At 44.0% G+C, this 20,992-nt stretch overlaps 1 protein-coding gene across 2 annotated transcripts; it reads right to left on the bottom strand.

The window, feature by feature from the left end:
- Nucleotides 1-2,463: 2,463 nt before the first annotated feature.
- Nucleotides 2,464-20,230, bottom strand: fam110d (family with sequence similarity 110 member D). 2 transcript variants are annotated; one of them, XM_083760810.1, is made up of 2 exons: nucleotides 20,056-20,230; nucleotides 2,464-6,229 (listed from the first exon to the last, which is right to left on the bottom strand). In XM_083760810.1, exon 2 carries the CDS (start codon nucleotides 5,518-5,520, stop codon nucleotides 4,198-4,200), a length of 1,323 nt encoding a protein of 440 aa, XP_083616936.1. In that variant the 5' UTR covers nucleotides 5,521-6,229; nucleotides 20,056-20,230; the 3' UTR covers nucleotides 2,464-4,197. The 2 variants fall into 2 exon arrangements, with proteins under 2 accessions (XP_083616936.1, XP_083616937.1); XM_083760811.1 differs by having other exon boundaries at nucleotides 2,464-6,224.
- Nucleotides 20,231-20,992: the final 762 nt, after the last annotated feature.

Here is a 20,992-nt window from a genome sequence, read left to right as displayed (position 1 = left end):
AATCTAATATTCATAAAATGAACACTAAATTGGAAAAATGCCTGATTTTCAGAATGATATACACATGGCCACTAATGGATAGATATTATTTTTCTCGAGACTCATTTGTGGAAAAAGAACATTGAATGTCAAATAGTACAATCCCAGATTATAATACGTCCCCGTTTTTTGCCTGTCTTATATTCAGCCCAATAGGGTATATATTTCAATTGTATTTCTGTAACAATGAAAGCATCCTCCCAATGGCATATATATTGTAGGCCTAGTGTGTTGTGGATTAGGCGTGGAAAGTTTGGGCTGAAGTCAACAACCATGTCTGGCACCTGCTGCTGACTAAACAAGTAGATCGGGAGGTCCAGCTCTCTGCAGAGCAAGACCCCCTGTTGTTTAATGTCAGGAAAGAACCCACATCATCAGCATCAAAGCTGGGGCGGTGGATCCCTGCCAGTTTATCACCCGCATTTCAACCACCCAAACACTTTTGGAAACACTTTGATGTCCCTAACAGGTATATAGCTAGCCAGATTCTTGCCTCCTCAGCAAGAGGAACCAAAACGAGGTCTCGCCATCAGGCATGTAATAATGAAATTCTAACTGTCTGCAGCTATAGCACCAGGTGTTGTGTGTTTATCCCTGGGCAAAGACGAAGCAGGGCCAACCCAAAATGTGACCATATGTTTAAACCTTGTCCTATGAACCCAAAACAGGATGTCACAGCAGGCCCTCTGGCCAGAGCTTACTGACATACCCACAGACACAGACACAGACAGGAGGGCTATTGTTCCTCTTTGGGAAGGACTGAGGGAGGGAGGAAAAGGGAAATGTGGGATAGAGGAGCTCGGGAACTGCTACAAAACTCTCTTCAGCCTCTGCAGTAATGTGACACATTACACTGGAAATCTGCTCTTTCCTTGTGCGATATAACGTAAATGTGGGCTTTATTCTCAAACCATGCGGTGGTAACTGTAATTTGATTAAAAGGATTGAAGTTGAGTATATATTTATTTGAGCATGTTTGTATATTGTATGTGTGTAGGCTAATTATATGTACAGTATGTGAGTGTATCAGAGTTAACAGAAACCAATGAAAATAAAAGTGAGAGAACGACATGAGCCAGGGATTAAACGAGAGAAAAATAGAGTGGGTGGAGGTCTTGTGTTCTGACCACACAGACAGACATAGCATTATTTGGCCACATGCACTCCTTGTTGTCTGTAAACGCAACCTGTTGTGACTCACACAAGAGCTGACTAGGCAGGAAATGTGAAAAGATTAGCACTCAGCCTCTTCAGAGATAAACGTGGAAAAATGTGACCAACAGCAGACTCCCTTAATGCTGTTTAAGTCTGAGTATTTGCACAATTTTTGCCTACTATGTCCAGCTTGCAATGGCTTGTGAATGGCTGATCACCCCATAGCGCTTGTGATTGGCTGATCACCCTATAGCGATGATTTGATTGGCTGAGAAAAGTACATATTGAAGATAAAAGCGAGGGCAGAAAAGTGAAAATGCCAATAGTGATTGGCCGGAATTACTTTTGTGATGATTTGATTGGCTGAGCACAGAATGTGATGTATGATGACAAGAGCGTCCCCCACTTCACACAAGAGTGATTCTTTTTTTTATAATTATGCATAACAACTTATAACAAGGTTTAGGTAATATTATTACTGATAATATAATTTGTGTTACATTTATAATTTAAGTGCTGGTCAATGCATTATAAACTCAGTGGAACTTAACCCATTCTGACCGGGCACCCATTTTGGTGTCAGCATCATGTTATGCTTTAGCTATTGAAAAATAGCAGATCTACAAGCTCATATCGCGCCACCGAGTGGCGCGATACGAGCTTGTAGGTCTGCTATTTTTTGAAAAATCGAAGAGCGACTGACATTTTTTAGAATGTGATCTCAGGTCAGAATGGGTTCATCAGACCAGTGTGTGTCCGGCGGAAACCTCGTGTGAATCTGATCTCAGGTCAGAATGGGTTAAAGGTCAGGTCTATTTATAGTCACATTTATAGCATTTTTCGCTGCCCTACATGCCAGCCTGCATAAAAGGCAGTATGTAATTTTAATAGGGCTAATGAAATATACTGTAGATCCGACCTTTAAGTCAAGTGTTACTTCATCATCCAACATCATTGATTAACCCATTCTGACCTGAGATCAGATTCATACGAGGTTTCCGCCGGACACACGCTGGTCCTGATGAACCCATTCTGACCTGAGATCAGATTCTAAAAATGTCAGTCGCTCTTCGATTTTTCAAAAATAGCAGACCTACAAGCTCGTATCGCGCCACTCGGTGGCGCGATATGAGCTTGTAGATCTGCTATTTTTAAATAGCTAAAGCATAACATGATGCTGACACCAAAATGGGTGCCCGCCCAGAATGGGTTAAATAAGGCAACAAAAAGAAATTACTTTCCAACAAATAGTTATTTATTATTTTCATATTGTGTGTGTACATCATATAGACAAAACTCTGGAATAAAAACTATTCTTTTCAATTTTGGAAAACAAACGATATACAGAGCCACTTTGTAAACATGCAAACGAACAGTGTGAGATTTCTTTTATTAAAGAATCCAGTTTTATGGGTCCAGAGGGGTTTGTTTTGGGGGGGGGGTATACCATGCTACATACTGTACTAAAAAAAAGCAACAAAAAAAAACAACAACCATACCATACAGCTTTGAGAAATTGTGTTATCGCTTTGCGGAATATCACATGCCTTCAGGCCTGATAGCATTTAACTCAATACGCCTCTCACTGTGGGTCACAGAGTTCTAACCTTAACATACCACTGTGGCCCCCTAGTTCATATTTCAGTGGCATCTTCTGAGCCAAGCAATGGAAATGGTGGCCCTTTCATGGTGATAAAAGGAGAACCGTTGATGGATTGATGAAGTGAGGTAGGATCTGTGGTTATCATAGGAAGAAGGGACGTCTTGACCTCCCCTCATCCTGCCCCATCGATTGCAAGAGGCCCAGATGATTACCGCCTCTTACAAACAGGAGTGAGGAGTTGGATGTTAATACATGGGTGCTAGACATTTGACGGATTATGGTCCCAAACACACAGAGGTAAATACTTTAAGGGTATGTGACATGTTGTTCGGTGACATAAATTCACACTTAAATGCCCATGTAATGGTTATTTTGTGCCAGCAGGAAGTCGTGTTATTCAGTCAAGGAAACAACCTGTACTGCTAAGTGTTTTCCAGCAACACTACTGTTTATGTTAAACCTGCTGTCGCGTGTCGAACATTAGCGAGTCTACGAGCTTGTAGATTAGCTATTTTTGGTACATGACAAATGATGACAGCATGATACGATGAATTGGGCATATTAGACGTTGATCAGGCGGAGGAAAGTGGATTGTGGATTGTTGTAGAAATACTGTATGAAAGTGTCACAATTTGTGGTCATTACACATTATATGAAGCGTAGCCCTCTTTAAGGGTGTGACAAGGATGATTTGGTCAAAACTCCTGACCCGTCATGGCTCTTTTCCTCTATCCTAAATAGTAGTATTTAGATAATAGCTCGGTGTTCAAAGTTATAAATGAGATGAGTCTCTGTAAAAATGTAAAACTGTACAAGTATCTTTCTCTTCCTCCCTTTAGCAGGCACGCACTCACGCACGCACAGTCACACTCTCTCTCTGTCCAGTTCAGTGCATTAAGAACCCCACAGGGGTGCCTCGGATGTTTGGTTACAACGCCTGCGTTTACAAAGAAAAAAACAAAAAAAACAACACACAAACTAAACTGGGACAGTTGTTAGATGCTCACGTTTCTCTAGCTCCGAAAAATAAAAGCTTAGTGGTTTTGCTATTCTCAGTTATTCATTTGGGAGTGTTGGGGGGGGGGGGGGGGTTATATTTGGTGACAAGGTCACTGCTATTACAGACAGCATCATTTTTTTTCTTTTTATATATGTGCCTGGGGGGGGGGGGGGGGGGTTGGGGGTGGGTCAAAGGGGGTCAATCCAGTTCTCTCAATAGCCATAGCTACTATAAATTGTTTCAATACCAAACACTGTCATGTTTTACACTTGCTCTGTTAGAAATAAGTCGCTCTAGCCACTGAATACTTTCAAAGGATCTATAAATACAGCATATAAATCTGACAGTTGATCAATGGCACCAGGTCACGATGCAGTCAGTCTCTGTCCCAGTTTGGTGACTAAACGGTAGACTCTTTGGGGCCCTCGCGGGCAGCGTTCTTACAACTGTAAAGCCACTTGATGACCCGGGCGTTTCTCTCAATGATTGACACGCCGGTCGGAAGCTGCTCGGTCAGCTCTTCCTCAGCCAGCCCCTCGCCCGAGTGCCGGGAGAACTCGCTGGGCTCGGAACCGCCGCATCCTCCCCCGCCAACGCTCCGGAGCGCCAATGACAGTGTGTCTACGGAGCTGGCGCCGGACAGGAAGTTGTCCCGACCTAGCCGCTCTATCATGTCCATGTCCAGTCCACAGAAGTCAAAGAAGCGCTCCTGTTCTGACAGCGCCACCGAGCAGCGCAGGGCACGGTCTGATTTGGACCGCTGCAGTTCCCCCGAGCGCCTCCGGGGTGGCGGCGACGCACGCCTCCAGGGGTCGTTCTCGTCGTCATGGAAACGTGAGAAGTTACCATTGGTGACATCGTTACTAATTCCATTACCGATGCCATTTGAAAAAGCGTTCTTAGTCGGTTCAAATGTGCAGCCGAACCCAGGGCTGGGAAGAGAACCCGGAGAGCGTTCATGGTCTGTTCTGCTGGAGCGCCTGCTCCCTGCTCCCCCGTCTGTGGTGTCTTTGTCATTGGTCCAGGACATGCGAGAGTCTCCGTCCCGAGACGGAGCTTTCTCTTCACCGATCACCATCTTCTGGGTTCCCCCCTCCCCACCTCCACCACTGCTCTTCTCCCTCATCGAGCCTTGGAACAGCCGACGGACAAAACTGTAGCCTTTCAGCTCCATGTTGTTGTTGTCCACCACCGCCGATCCACTGGGGCTCTTACACTCCTTCTTCTGCCGGTAGATGACCAAGGAATCGGGTCGCAGCATGCGTTTTCCGCCGGTGCTCCTCCTCAGCACAGGGGCACTGTGCGGTGCCACTAAGCAGACACCGCCGGGGGTCCTGGGGCTGGGAGGCAGTCCATTGACAGCATTGCTCCGGTTCCGTGCCTCCACGTCTGTCTGCCGGTTCTCCTTTCTGGAGTCATTGTTTGAAACCCCGTTGGTGCTAAAGGAGCGGCGTTGGGGGACACGAGGGGTGAGCGTGCCGGGTACGGTGAGGGGTCGTCGGGGCGGTGGCGGCGGGGTGGCACAGGGCGACAGTACAGGTTCCTGCTTGGTATTGATGACCTGCTGGCTTTTCACATACTTTGATTTGTCTGCCTCTAGTCTCTCCACTGCGCTGATAGAGCGGCCGTGGCCCCCACCATCTATCTGCCTACGCAGGTAGTCTGGCCCCTTGTTGAGGAGCCTCAGAGGAGAGGGGGATCCAATGGGCGTCAGTGGCTTCATGTTGCTTTATCCAACCAGGAAAATACATTAAAGAATGGCTCCCGTTTCTTGTAGTAAAAGGTGTTCCTCCAGAAATCTGGTGTTGGTCCTGGGCAATTTTCAAAAGTAAATAGGAACTCTTGAATAAGCTTTTAACTAAAGAAAATAAAGCAAAGCAGCTCCCATTCTGAATGTTCCTAGATGGGGTAACAGATAGGTAGTAATTCCAGTGACCACAAGGGCCAATGTGTTGTGAAATTGTCTATAGATAGCTTATAGTCTTTGTTGGGCAGTGTTAGAGCCCAGACAAATTGATATCTCTATCCAGTATTTACACAGGCATTTGGTATAGATGGGCAGGGCACAGGGAAATCCTTTTTCTGTCAGCCAAAAGCACTCCCAAATGAGACGCTCCCTGCCCACAGTGCAGCAGAAATAGCAGGCAGAGTTCACTTTGAAAGGGTCACTATATTCCCTCCTTTTCTTCTTTCTTTCCCTCCCCCCGGCAGCCCTCCTTGGTTGATATTTTCAGTGACGGTGCTCTGGGAAATGAGACGTAATAATGCTTGAGATATTTGCTTTGCGCAGAGCCGTCTGCGGGATGCTGGGTTGAGGGTTATTGTTCAGCGCCCGTTGTGGCTCCGAGGGTGGTCGGCACCAAGAGCCACTTGGGATGTTGATGGACAGATAGGCAGATGTAGATCGTATCCTTTTCCTCGCCTCACCTGCCCTGGGAAAAAACAGAAAGACAGAGACAAGAGTGAGTTTTAGCTAGGCCTGCTATTCCCAAGAGAATACAGCAGAGAGCAGATGGCAAAGAGGACAGTGGTCCCTGAAGCACATGCTCAGGTTGTATTTCATGATGCAGGGAGTTCCATGTCTAGCCCATTCTGACCGGGCACCCATTTTGGTGTCAGCATCATGTTATGCTTTAGCTATTTAAAAATAGCAGATCTACAAGCTCATATCGTGCCACCGAGTGGCGCGATACGAGCTTGTAGGTCTGCTATTTTTGAAAAATCGAAGAGCGACTGACATTTTTAGAATCTGATCTCAGGTCAGAATGGGTTCATCAGACCAGTGTGTGTCCGGCGGAAACCTCGTATGAATCTGATCTCAGGTCAGAATGGGCTAGGGACGAGAGCTATATAGGAGAGAGCAGAGTTCTCATAAATACACCAAGTGGTCTTTTAATTTAATTTATCACAGCAACACTGGATTGAAAATTCATGTTACATTGTATACATTACATGTCCTAATCCAGGGGGATTTAAATTAATTAGCAGAAGAGTGCATCCGGTTCTGTGTGATATGGGGTGGCAGTGGCTCAGGGTTAAAGCAGCTGCATGGCAAGTTGGCAACCGTGCGGTTCCCAGGAGTTAGTGTCGAAGTGTGCCTGAACAAGACTCTGAACCCCTAATTGCTCCCGATGTAATGTGCAGGTTGGTGCCTTGCATGGTTTCCTCTGCCATTGGTGTATGAATGTGTGTGAGAATGGGTGAATGTAATGCATAATGTATGTAAAGCGCTTTGGATGAAAGCGGCATATAAATGCACCATTTTATATGCCTGCGTTTTGTATTAAGTGTGAGCATGCATTAGTGGTTTTAGTACAGAAATACATTATGCAGCATCACTACATTAGTACATTGCATAATGATAGGAGATCCATGGCAGCATTTGAAATTCCAAGCTGTACTGAATACTAGATTAAGTCTATTTACTTTTAAACGACCTCAAGAGCTGGAATAGACTGTTCACAGTCCCAGTTAAACATTTTTTAATTCAAATTAACAAGCTTCAACAAAACTTAAAAGACACGTATAGCCGGCTGCATCACATGACTCTGTGAAACCGAATAGCCATGGATCTTTAACTGGTGCTGTATGTTGTGTAGAAAGCATTTTTTGTTGTTGTATTTTTAGGCTGTCACAACACTACGTGGGAGTGGCGAGGGGTTAGAGTGGGAGAGAAGGAGGTATACTGTATCCTATAATAGGAACGGCTCTACCCAAAGAGGAGCAGGAGTATTTCTGGGTAGAAAACTCCCCGCCATAGTTATCATATGTCTATTTGTACATACTGGCATACATGCATGAGCATGTGTGTATTGTGAATGGGTTGTATAGCTTGCCTATAGGCCATGCGCTGCTGTGTGCGCGAACTGTGCCCATATGCTATGTGCATGTGTGTGTGTGTCAGCACAAGGCAATAAGGCCCTGCCCAGTAGATGAAAGAGGGCTGTATAAAGCACAGTTGGTTTGCAGATTATCAAGCCATTTTTTTTTCTCCAATTCCCTCATTCTGATGGGTTTTTTGATGCATAAAGACAGGCATGCGAGAGGCTGCCATGTGCAGAGGGAGACATACAAAGACGGTGTCTTGAAAGCTTAAAGCTGCTTTCGAAACCTGGAGACACAGGTGGTGCCTATTTTCTATCCACCTCCCGTCCAAATGTATCAAAGAGTCTGTCTGGAGAGACACACGTACACTTGACACACTCCTGCTGTGGTAGACAGCTGGAGAGTGCCGCGGCATATTGTTCTGCCTATATCGCTTCAGTCTTTGTTCAGAATATATCAAATGCTATTTTAGCCTTTACCATGTGAGGAAAAACAATGAATGACCTCATTTGGCAGGAACAGGATCTTCATCTCAGGTTTTTATTTAGGGGGGTGATCGGTGTGATAGGGTATAGTGGCAGCTGCCGTACGCAATCACTTGGCGAAGTGTCAATTGTACACTGTAAAATTCTCAGTGTTCATTTACAGAGTGTATAAATGGAACCTAAAAGAAACACTAGTCTGTATTCCGGGGGTAAACGGTTCAAAAATCATAAACTGTATGTTGATTTGGAGAGATTATGATAACCCCCTACAGCAAAAAGTTACTTACACCCACTTAAAATACACCAGACAAATTAATGTAGTATATTTAAACAACTAGGGTTGCCTTTGCCTATGACTACGACTCTTCACCCTAAAGGCAACACAATGCACAAACTCCCCTGGACCACCAAAGTCTCAAGACATCGCAAAATGACTAATTACAAGCAATGAGAGGGTGGCCTTGCTCAGTCATTTAAGGAGACTCTTAACCTTTCAACCATCACAGCTCTCCTATAGAATAATACTCATAAATCGAATAGGGAGGGGAGAGAGATAGCCCACTAGCTATATTTTCCAGATGTCAAGCAGCGAGGGTGCGGGAAAGACATTGTTTAGGACGAGTTCCGGGAAAATGTTTTGCAACAGGTGTGGAGGAGGGAAAGGGTCTAGACTGGGTCAAAAAAGAGAAATAGCGGAACTGAGCGTAGGGGTTGCGGTGTTGGGTTATCCCATGTACAGTAGTATTTATTAGACACCTCTCTTCCGGAGTTTCTAGTTCAAAGTGGCACTCTAATGCTATTGAAGCGTTAAGAGAGATTAGAAAGTGTGTTAGCCTAAGCTTATGTCATTAATTCTGATGTGGGCTTTCCATTGTGTGGTGGGTAGAGATGAGTATGGGGGACTTTGAGTCAGTGCAGGTCTGCACAGAGTGGATATTATATTTACATACTTTTTGTGTGTGTGTGTGTGTGTGTGTGTGTGTGTGTGTGTGTGTGTGTGTGTGTGTGTGTGTGTGTGTGTGTGTGTGTGTGTGTGTGTGTGTGTGTGTGTGTGTGTGTGTGTGTCAAAAGTCATGTGAATTCAACCCTCCCACTATGACCCATTCTACAACTAATACTAGTCCATCCATTGTATGATGATTGGTTCTTGGGAGCTTGTAGATTGGCTATTTTGGTGCGCGGTACCATCGTACCACTAAATATAAATCAGAGACAATAATACTTTTAGAGGTTATCATTGCCTTTAGGACTATGAACAACATCACAATGGCGTGCATTAGTCGGGATGCTATTTATGTCTTAACAGGAAACTGTACTAAATATAGACAACGAGCAAGTGGTCTCAGTGGAAGTGTGTTCATATTTCTTCTTGATAAATTTGCAACAAAAAACTGCAGCACCGGGAAGGAAATCAGTACAGGCAGGATTTTGTTGCAAGGCCTCTGCAATGAGAAGGTCAAGTTGACACAACACACACAGAGAGCATGGAACCTGAACAATTGGTCACCAACATTAGCTGTATTGACCATAATGACTCAGATGAGTAGTAGTACCCAGAACATTCTAATGTGATCCTAGGTCTTTTTGAAAAGCGTGTGACGGATGGAGACCCTCTCTCCCGAGCTCTGCTGCCTCCCCTGTATCTGCCAGCAGGTAGTTATTAACCTCTAAACTCTCCGGCTTTCAGGACTTATTCTTCGATGCCCCCCCCCCCCCCTTCAAACTTCACCTCACTTTCACATTGTACCCACAATCCTGAGTGCAAATTGACACTGCATATCCTCTCTGTCTGTCTGTCTGTCTGTCTCTCTCTCTCTGCCATTGTCTCTCTCTAATCTCTACCCTGTCTCCCTCACCCCATCATCTTTCTTCCTCCCTACTCTGTCCTTTCCGTCATCCTCTCTCCAGCCTGCAGGAGAGGCTTAACCAGGCGCCCCATGCAACTAAAGAGGAACCAGATGTTTTCTGTCATGCTACATCAGGACCGTGGGACAGCCAGAGTCCCTGGCACAGCCGTGCCATGAACAGGGACCTTATACACATGCTTTTCAGCGTTGCTTTTGATCAACGGCTTTGCGTGGGCTACTTGCCTTTGACCCCCTGTTTGCTAACTGAGCAGAGAAGGTTATGGCAAGGTGTTGTTGGTTATAACAGACATAGTTGAATTTACACCTAAGTGCAGAAACATAGGTTTCTGCTTCTGACGTGTGAGCAGTGCCCCAGAGAGAAGCTAAACCAAAGAAGAAAAAATACACACTAGGAAGTGCTTATTTGTTTCCAATGAACTTTAACCGACAGAATGGCTTGATCTAAGCTTGCAAGGCGTTACCAAGTAAAGTCAGAGGGCCTCATATCAAAAGGTTAAAGGAAGTTCCGCCATGAAATATGTATTCAGTGAGGTAAACATTAGATAAGAGTTTAATAAATCCACAAGGACCACCTTTGAAGAGCTTAAGAATATAGTAATTTACCTTTCAAATCAATCTTTACACTGATGAGATACATCTGCTGTGTATATACCGGCCAACTGGCCAACTAACTGACTCTAGGAATGGAACAAGAGACTGTTTACGTACACGGCAGGCATAACGAAACCAACCTGCAAGGCTAAGAATTTAACAGAGTACAGATTTAGCACTACTGTTAGACAGAAATTAGGTTCTTAGCTTGCTTATGATTCTTGAAGACTATTTCTATGTATTTCAAGTATTATTTTGTGTTGTTCTTGCTTACTGTAAATCGCTCTGGATTAAGAGCGTCTGCTAAATGCCTAAATTGTAAATTGAAATTGTAGCACACAACACTGGTGTTCACCATGAAATCCTCAGTCACCTTTGAAAAGCTTAAGTTTACCGTAAAGAGATACATAGTTTGCTGTGTTCTATGAACCAAGTGGTCATCTCTATATTCCTCTTTCTCTCATTGTCTTACATTCCTATTAACACTGGTCGTGTTAATGGTCATCACTGCGGGACTACGATTGTCTACAAGCTCGAACTTTAACCAGGATTTTCTCAGATGTCTTTATGTCTTCAAGAAGCGGCATCTGTCTCATTCTAAATTCCCTACAGTCGCCATGTGTGAAAAAATGGCCACTAATGGGTCAGCATTAATGACTTCATACACCGTTGAGTCTTTAACCAGTATCAGAGAAACAGACAGTGAGCAGTTCTGTTATAAAATAAGGATAGACAAAGATTATAGCGGTGTCTTGTCCATTTTTCTTCAGCAGAGCATCCTCGCTTTACATTATTTATGGTCTGAAACAATGGTCCTCCCTTCCTTTGGGTCTGAAGATATAAAGAGTTTGAGACCTGGAGGCTGCCTGCCTCATTAGCCAGGCAGAGAAAGAGAAAAGACTAGAAAAAGTGCCCTTCCGGGCACAGGTCTCCACCAGGTTATCCACAGATCCGTGCAGTTAAGAGGTAAAAACACTTTTTGGCCAGTTATAGCGCCACCTTGAGGCTGAGTTGAAATTGTTCATGTGGCATTTCGTCCTCGGCCTAGTGGGAATGTGGGTGCACAATTTCACGGAAATCACGCGATGTGTTCATGATTTGCAGCATTTTGTTTGAAACTGAGCACTCCTGTGAACTTTGGAAGCCAATCTTAACCAATCAGGATGGAGTCTGATAAATCTGAAAGACCCGTTTCGTTGAATGGCTCTAGAGAGACTGTGTACCAATTTGCGTGATGTTTGGACAAAATCTGTAGGTGTACTGTGCAAAAACTTGTTTTGCACAAAGCGGCCTCCTGGTGGCGCTATAACAGGCCGTTCTGGAAAGTTTGGGGCAGAGGTTCATCGTTGGCATCCAGGGAGTGTGTGTGCAAAATATGGCATCGACCGGGTTAACGGTGGCCGAGATTAGCTGTTCACGGACACACGGACGGACGGACGGACGGACACACAAACGGACGGACGGAGTGCAAAACATACTCTCCCCACATGCCTTCGGCCTGGTGGAGACAAAAAACAACACGACCATAAATATACGCCACCCTTTGCCCATAGACAAAGTCAGCAGTGGGCCATCGTAAATCCTCTCACTATTGTGAGGCCTTAAGCACAGTTTGATCTACAGTTGGTGCAGGGCTGCAGACTACCTATATGTCTCTAGCTAGCACATTCAAGTGGGGCATGTCACATGGGATGACTTGGGGGACCCCCAACCATAAATAGACATGATGCCCTCTTAAAGCTGCTATAAGAAATATTATGTCAAGATTTTAATGACTTTTTTTGTATTCAGACAGTCAGCAATTAGTAAAATGCTACCAAAAATGTAGTCTCTGTGACACATCTAGGGGCCACAATCTGCATTCAGAGATGTAATGTTCCTAGAAGCTTTGTCATTGGTCGAAACAAAAAAACCCGGGCGAAATGACAAACCAATCAGGAAGTAGGCAGGCAAATCGACCAATGGCAAAGCTTCTAGGAAAATCTTTGAATGCAGATTGTGGCCCCTAGATGTGTCACAGAGACACATTTTTTTAGCTGGCTGTCTGAATACCAAAAAGAAAGAAGAAAAAAAGGTAATTAACATTTTTACATAATATTGCTTAAAGCAGCTTTAACTTATGCGAGCACTCTTTTGTCAGTGTCTTGCTCAAGGACACTTCGACACTAACTCTGGGGGAGCTCACAGGGTTCGAACTGGCAACCTTGCGGTTGCCATCCAGCCACTCTACCCCTGAGCCACGTGACTATATTCAATCCTAGACCTGCCCTTGTAAGTCAGCCTGTTATCAATGTTATAACACCCACGCAAGGCTAAGAAAGATAATGTCTGCTGGTGATAAGATATTCACCATTATTCTCACTTTTATCAACCAACCAGGCAACCTCTATTTCTCCCCTAACCCCTGCTACAGTACCAGGAGGAGTGCTGTTTAAACTGATAACTACAGAGCACTGACCTATATAACCTTATGACTCACTATTTACTTTGTTAACTACATGCTTAAAAGCATGCTAAAATAGAGTATGAGCTTCACCCACAGCCTCCATTTTGCAGTCCCTGTAAAATGCTATACTCATAGTGCTCTCTTTGAAGTCCTTTGGAGTGTTAGTTTTATGAAGATAATTTTCCACATGAACACAGCCAACAAATATTTAAAACAGTCAACATTTAATTTGGGCTGTGTATTATATCATCCACTGAATAACCAAGCCGAGATAGGATAATTGTTACTGAAGATTAGGGGAGTGCACTTTTATTATTTAGTTCTCCACACTAAACTCCAAGCATTTTTTTGTGTTTACAGCTTTTATGTTCTTGATTTGTCTAGTGCTGTTAACTAGCAAATTAATATATCACTCTTTGAATTAAAGCAGCTTCCTAACCTCTCTTTATTCGGAATATTGGTGGCCTTTTGGAGGCACTTTTCCCCTGTTTTTCTGGTAAAAACAAATAGTTTCAATTTCCAACAGAGCTCTTAGAGGTGAAAGTTTAGAATTGTGAATTTGTAGCTGGTTGTCGCTGAACATCTTCAGTTAGACTATTCTGGATACGATTATAAAAATGTATCTCTATCAGATGAAAACGATCACCACATGTTGATGTGGGCACCAGTCTCTCTGTCTTAACTTTCAGTGCTGGAATGTTCAGCCTGTGCCATGATGCCTCACAGCCGATGAGTAAAGCAATGATGAACGGTGAATTCTTGGGACCTTCTTCTAAAAAGAACCCAATAAGTATTGGTAAAGCACCAGAAAACGGATGGTTGGGAGCATGCAGAGAATGCAGCAATGGATCCAGGAGTGCTTATACGGCTGGAATAGAGTAGAAGAGGTGGTGTGTGTGTGTGTGTGTGTGTGTGTGTGTGTGTGTGTGTGTGTGTGTGTGTGTGTGTGTGTGTGTGTGTGTGTGTGTGTGTGTGTGTGTGTGTGTGCGTGTGCGTGCACGTGCGTGCGTGCGTGCAATATCAATTATCAACCAGGTCTGCAGCTTGTTCAAAAACCCAACAGAGCAAGGGAATAAATTATCTCAAATATTTGGCTATTCTAGGACCTCCTCCTTGATGGCACGAGGCGAAATGTTGCATGTCAAGGGTCTGCCTGCTCTGTCAGAATACTCTTTGCCTTCTGAGTGACTGTAACTTAAAATTTGTGTTTTAATCGGCAAAATGTTACAACCCTATTTTTGATAACAATTACTGAGGTTGCCAAACCAACACTCCATCACTCAAAGTCAAACTATGTGTGTGAGTTGTGGCTGCACTGCATGCATGTGTGTAATGTGTGATCCTGTATATTTACATCGCAAAGCTTGAATATTCAACCCAGTCATCCAAGGCCTGCCGCATGCCAACTTGACTTAGGTGACCAGTTGTACAAACAGCACTGACCTACTGTGCGTGCAATACAGGCTTGGATGTAAGAATTCACTGTGTGAACCCGGGTAACACAAATACCCTATGCTGGGTTTGTATATACAGTACTGTACAAATTCGAGACACATCCGTAAATCTCCCAGAGTCTTAAATCATGACAGTCTCTTCTCACACACAACCCTCATTAATCTCTCAGCTGGTGTGAAAGCTCTAAAAAGAAAGCTCTTGACTGTCTGGCAAGCCATCAGAAAATGTATTTCATCAAGTCAGCATAACTGTATAGCATAATTATCTCTGCTTCTGCGAACTCTTGCAAGATATTAACTATCTAAGTTCAGTGAATATTGGGTTTTAGTATTGCGAAACACCAAAACATTGAAATATGTTATCGTGACGTTATCTATTGACAGTGACACTTGACAAATGAGCAGCCAAAGAGGATTACCAGCAGCTGTGTGTATTCCTAAAATCTTTACACACAATCAGTAAACAAAAAGACTTCCATACAGCCACATTGTTCTAGACACATGTTGTTGTTACATCATCACCTCTGTGTTGTAGCAGTAGTAAAGGATTATGGCCAACAAGCCAACTCCAGAGGACTCTGACCAGTGTTGTTTGGGGGTTGGTCAGAGCTTAGGGCTCTGCTCCAGCTGTGCTGTGTCCCTAGCCTCCGGGTCATTTGCGACACACAGTATTGCCAGCCTGCCAGACCTCGTCCACTCCTCCGTGCTGGGACACAATCACTGTTGATTTCTGCTTTCGATTTGCAATCAATTTGCTATGTGCAACTACAGAATGAGCTGTGGACGGAGTTTTGGTAGCAAGGCAAATCCCGATAATGTTTTTCTGGGAACTTTTACTAAAGCCAGAACAGTTTTGATTTTCGAACATCACTGACTTTAAACCGTTTCAGTTTTTTTTATACAACAAACTACAAGTTAAGCTTTAATGTGGATATGACATTGTGTAGTTCCCCACTATGCCCCAACTAACCTTTTCTCCTATTACTTCCGACAACAACAAAAGAATCAACCATCCATGGGGAAAATGAGTCAAGTGTTCAAATCCCTCAAACATAGACCTTGACCTGGACCTGGACGCACTTCCATTTCTGTTTCCTTCCATCAACTGTTAGTTAGGATGTAATGAACCTGCCAGCTGTCTTCTTGCATTATCGGCTCACCCACAAACAGGCCACCTAACCCTATAAACCTGAACCCAAACCCCTCACCCTCACCCTGCTCTCTCTCTCTCTCTCTCTCTCTCTTTTTCTGAGTCACCCTTCATAGGTATAAGACAAAGTTCTGAATGGAAGTCAGCGGCTACATCAATGGTCCCCCACTCATGCTCATGGTTGAGCGGACACCGGGCTATATGTGTGAGGGTGATTGCTTGCGGCAGAGCTACAGAGGCACCCAGCCAGACTGTGAACAATTAAAGGGATGTGAGAGCAAGAGGGAGATGGAACTGCTCTAACAGCTGTCACCCACACACTGGGGACTGGCAGTAGATGGAACGACGTCGGGATGTATCTTTCATGATTTAGTTACCCGCAATGAATTATACATCAAGTCGCTCATCGACATTGATGAGATGAGATGCTATGTGACGGCAGAGAAGATGACTGACGGGTTTGGAACAAAGCGGATCGAGGTGGTGATATCGCTCATGGTTCCAAAGTTAACATTTGGTAAAAGTTTAAATTTTGTGAACTTGAGTCAAGCCAATTAAGCCGCTTTTGCGCTTTCAAAGAGTAAACACATAACAGTATTGTAAATCCGATCCAAGAGATGAACCCAGTCTCACTTTGAAAACAAAAAAGTCATTATCCTGCTAAACATAGTCTCTGCCACGCCTTTAGCCTGGCGGAGACAACTAATACTCTACATCTCACCATTTAGTGTGGTGACTCTGGTGAGAGACGGACAGCAAGTTTCTTGACACATTCATTGTTCCTATTTTTCAAACTGTTCTTCCTGAAAACTGCTGGTGAGGAAGTTCCCACAGGCTGTAGGCACAATGGTCCCGACCAGGCAACAGGAACAATAAAGTCAAATTATAAGCCCTGGCCCTGACAGCTCGTGTGAAGACGAGAATGTTTGATGTTTCACACTGTTCCTTTCAAATGCCTCTTCAGCCAGATGCCACTCAGTGTGTTGCACACCTTTACACAGAAACACACACACACACACACAGCGCCAGGAGCTAAAATGATGTCAGCACGACCCTCTCCCCCCTCTAATTAGAAACGTGAGCTTCCCGCCATTACCAGGGGGTCTTTGCATGCAACCATGCAACAAGAAAGGGATTAAACATAACAAATGTTTGACGTCTGTGTCAGGAAATGTTTTTTTAAGACTATGCTATGCAGGAAAGGCAAAGCCTTCGCTTGAAACGTGAACGTGGGCTGGTTGAACTTTATGTGATAAGAAACACATGAGTGGCCCATTGTGAACTAAAACCATGAAACGTCCTGTGGCTTCCGCTTGTTCTCCACAGTCAACACTGATGTGGGACAAGTCCACGAGATTATACATTTTGGGACTCTCAAAAACAAGAATGCAAAGAGAAATGAGAGAGAAAAGTGACGAATGAAAGGCTGACTGAAATAGGAACACACCAGAGTAGCCTGTGAAATATTCAGCCCTCGACCTATGCCGGATCATACAAGGGTCAATGATATGGTGGCTTCTGGGCTGGCCTGAGATATGTGGTGAATATACTGTAGATACAAAAGAATGTCTGTGTTTCAAAGTGTGTGTTTGGTACAGCCAGCGATTTCCCCCAAAGGTCATATTGGGCAACTTGATTTTGTAACGCTTCTGTGACTCCTGCCTCAGTCATGGAATAATCCACATGCTCCGACGAGCACCATCGCATGCCTGCCACTGTTACCATCACCACTACTAGCTTTGGCTGCATGAAAACATCTTATGTAGGGAGATAGGGCCTGCATTTCTTTTCATTTAGTTTCATGTTAATGACGTCTTGGCTCCTGTCAACAGCCCCGTGCAACGCTGCTGTGGCGGCTGCCCTTGTGCGTGTGCCCTTAGGCCCCCTGAGCTCTGGCAGGAAGAAGTGCTCCTGTCTGCTCCACTGGGATCAGCATCAAACACACACACACACACACACACACACACACACACACACACACACACACACACACACACAGCCTTATTGTAGCTGAAACACTAGGCTGGGGGGGAAATAATATAGTTGTTTAAAACTGCCTTAGTGTGTAATTTTACAGGTATGTATAGTATACTGTTGTAAAGACTGTTGTTTTCTCGCATATGGACAATCATAGACTGTTGAATGTATGCCTGTATAGGGGGATATTATTTATATCCTGTTGTACATCGCTTGAACCATCCCTTTGCATTTTATGCAAAGTCCTGCCTCTGCCATTTTGTGTCAGTCTACAAAGTTCCGCATCGTGTCAATTCTATATTAATGCATGGCCAAACTGTACAAATGTGTACATGTTTTGTCCTTGGTTATGAAAGTGGTTCTGATGTAATGAGTGTTAATAGTGGTGTGAGGGGGTGACTGAAGGTGTTTATGGTCTGTGAGCCGTTGACCAATTTTAGCTTTGAAGTCGGAATATAATCTAGGTCAAATGTGCAGGTTGGGACGTCCAACATAAATATAATCATAATCAGTGAGAGGGAGCCTGCAGACAGGCCCAAATCTACCTCTGCTCAGATCATGTTGAAGACTCAGACATCTACCTTTGTGGGAGAAACTATAATGACTATAAAATGTGGAAACTCCCGCTGAGAAGGCAGTTAATCTCTTGTCAAACTGATCACTGTGAAAGTAAAAGATCAGATACGCCTCTGGAAAGTAAGAGCACACCAGTGATTTTCTCTGCTGCATGACACAGTATTATCTGATTCTTCTGACATGTGACGCATTCGGTCAAAACTATATGAACCAGTACGACAAGGGATATTTTTAATGTCCTGCCACGAAGGTATAGGGCAAAGGGATTTAATCGGCAATCACCTATCAACCCCAGATTGCTTGTAGTGAAGAGAGAGAGAGAGAGACATGTTTGGTCTGTTTTCTTGTCTGTTTAGTCTGTGCCTTCGCTGTTTATGTGACTGACCCTGTACCAATTCTCTAAAGTCTGGCTGAATCCATGGGCAGGAGAGGAAGTAAGGCCCTAGCTATAGCCCCAAAATGACTGCTTGAAAGAGAGTGTTTTACTTATAAGCATTAGTTAGTGGGTTGCATTGCATAATATTTGAAGAACCACCGGTTTAGGTATACAGTAATATAGTCTAGGCATAGTGTTATGCCATTTCATGAAGCCTGCCCTGTAAATGACCTGAATGGTCTATCATAGATGTATTTGTATACACAATGCTGTACCCCCTCCAACTGTACATGCTGTTTTTATTATATTTTTGACACTTGCTTTGGCAATGTATACAGTATGTTTTCTGAATGCCAATAACCTTTGAATTGAATTGATAGTCTTGATCCAAGGCTAGAATGGTCCTACAATTCACCAGCGTACATGTGTTTGTTATAAGCAAACTGATTGCCAATGCCAGAGGAGGGAAATGTTTCACTTGATTAAAAATCAGACTCTACGTCCTGATTAGATGTCTGAGGCCCAAACGTCATTGGCCCTCTATGTCCTTGATTTAATACAGATGTAAATATTTACCGTGGCGGTGACTAATGGTAGGATAACCTCGTTGCCCCATGAAGAGAAAATGTCCAATCAGAGCGTATAGCTAGCTATACAGCAGCAATGGTCAATCACAACTTCACCCCCTTTTCTCTCTCTCCGTCCAGTCATCGTGCGTGAAACGTCTGCACGCACGTATGTCTGTCATGCAGTTATTAACGACTCACTGGAACGTTTCAAGGGTGAGTTAAAGCAGGAGGATATAGGTTTACATAGCAGATCATGATGAGTTACTGCACGTGTCAACTTCTCAAACACTTTTCGCCGAGGAAACCGACAACCCCATCGATGTCACCCAAATTGACCCAATCCTCAATTTATGTCGCGTGCAGTGTGGCTTTTTATGTGTGTGTGTGTGTGCGTGTGTGTGTGTGTGTGTGTGTGTGTGTGTGTGTGTGTGTGTGTGACTGTGTGTGTGTGTGTGTGTGTGTGTGTGTGTGAGTGAGTGATTATACATACTTTCATTGGTTCGTTATTGTCTATGCTTAATTTTGCCGTCATAATAGATCCAAATGGGAAGCATCAGTTTAGAAGCAAGCAACACAACAGCTGTTACAGACTAGCGATCTCATCTCGTGACTCGTATTACTATTTTCTAATAAATAAATAAAACTATTAAAGTGAACCGAAATAAACATCCACGACGAAGTCACGGTAGCAACTGTGAATTCGCGTTAAATACTAGGTTGGTGGTTGTAGCTATAATTCACCTGTGCAAAAGCTGTGCGTAAAATACCTAAACCACGAGTTAACCACAAGTTAACCATTTCAAACTTTGGTTGTCTCTTTATAAAATTGCAAAACAGTAGGCTATTGCATGACAGCATCCCTGCCAGAACCGGATCAGGTTAAGCCCATAAATATACCTAATTTCTACCTGAATTGAAAATGAGAAGATTCTTAATCTTACCTTGCCGTGTCCCGCATGCAAGCCAAATATGTTTTCATTCAGTCTCGGATCTTTTAAACCCCGTGTCGCTTGTTGTTAGGACAGTCTGCGTGTCTTCGTTCGTGGTTGAAGTGACACTCGGACTGGACTGCTCCCTCCGTGCGCAAGGCTCAATGCTGAATGCTCCACGCTCCGCGCTCTGCGCTGACAGCCAGCACACTGTGGGACGTTACGACGTTTACTACTGCAGTTACAGTAGCAGTAGGATAAAGGCAGCCCCGGCCACAATGAGGTGTGTGTGTGTGAGTGTGTGTGTGTGTGTGTGTGTGTGTGTGTGTGTGTGTGTGTGTGTGTGTGTGTGTGTGTGTGTGTGTGTGTTTGTGCGCGCGCGCGCGCATGTGCGACTATGCGTGCGTGTGTCGGGGGGAGGGGGCAGGTATGGCACTATGTAAACTGACTCCTGTGTAGCCTTTAGGGGTGGGTGAACATAGGGGGGGCTATGGGTCTGGGGAAAGTCTATTTTTATTCATGGGGGGCCTTGTAAGTTTGTAATCAAAGCCTTAAGCCGCTGATTGACTGCCACTTAATCAGTTAGTTTGGTTTCATTGCTATTGATTAATGGATCCTCAGAAACAACTGATATAGCAAACTTTTAACTGTGATTGTGCTGTTTTCAACCATGTGATGCAGACAAATTATAATGAGCAATTTAGTAAATTATTAATCCACATTTGTGCCATATGCATAGAACTGCCAAGCTATAACACTGCAACTTTATAACTATCACCCCCCCACTCCAAATATTGTCTTCACCCATATAAGTCATTACAAATAATTTGCTGGTTTGCTGTGGGTGTTATTTGTTTCTTATCACCATGCACGTTGATGCTGTCTTTTAAAGTGAATATGGAGGAAGATGAAAGTGTCTCGGAGCAATTTGCAGTGTTGTTTCTCTTTG

The sequence above is a fragment of the Protomyctophum parallelum genome, assembly GCF_964188405.1.
Source record: "Protomyctophum parallelum genome assembly, chromosome: 3".
NCBI lineage: Eukaryota > Metazoa > Chordata > Actinopteri > Myctophiformes > Myctophidae > Protomyctophum > Protomyctophum parallelum.
The sequence above is the reverse complement of the archived record's forward strand: the minus strand, read 5'-3'. Positions and strand labels throughout refer to the sequence as shown.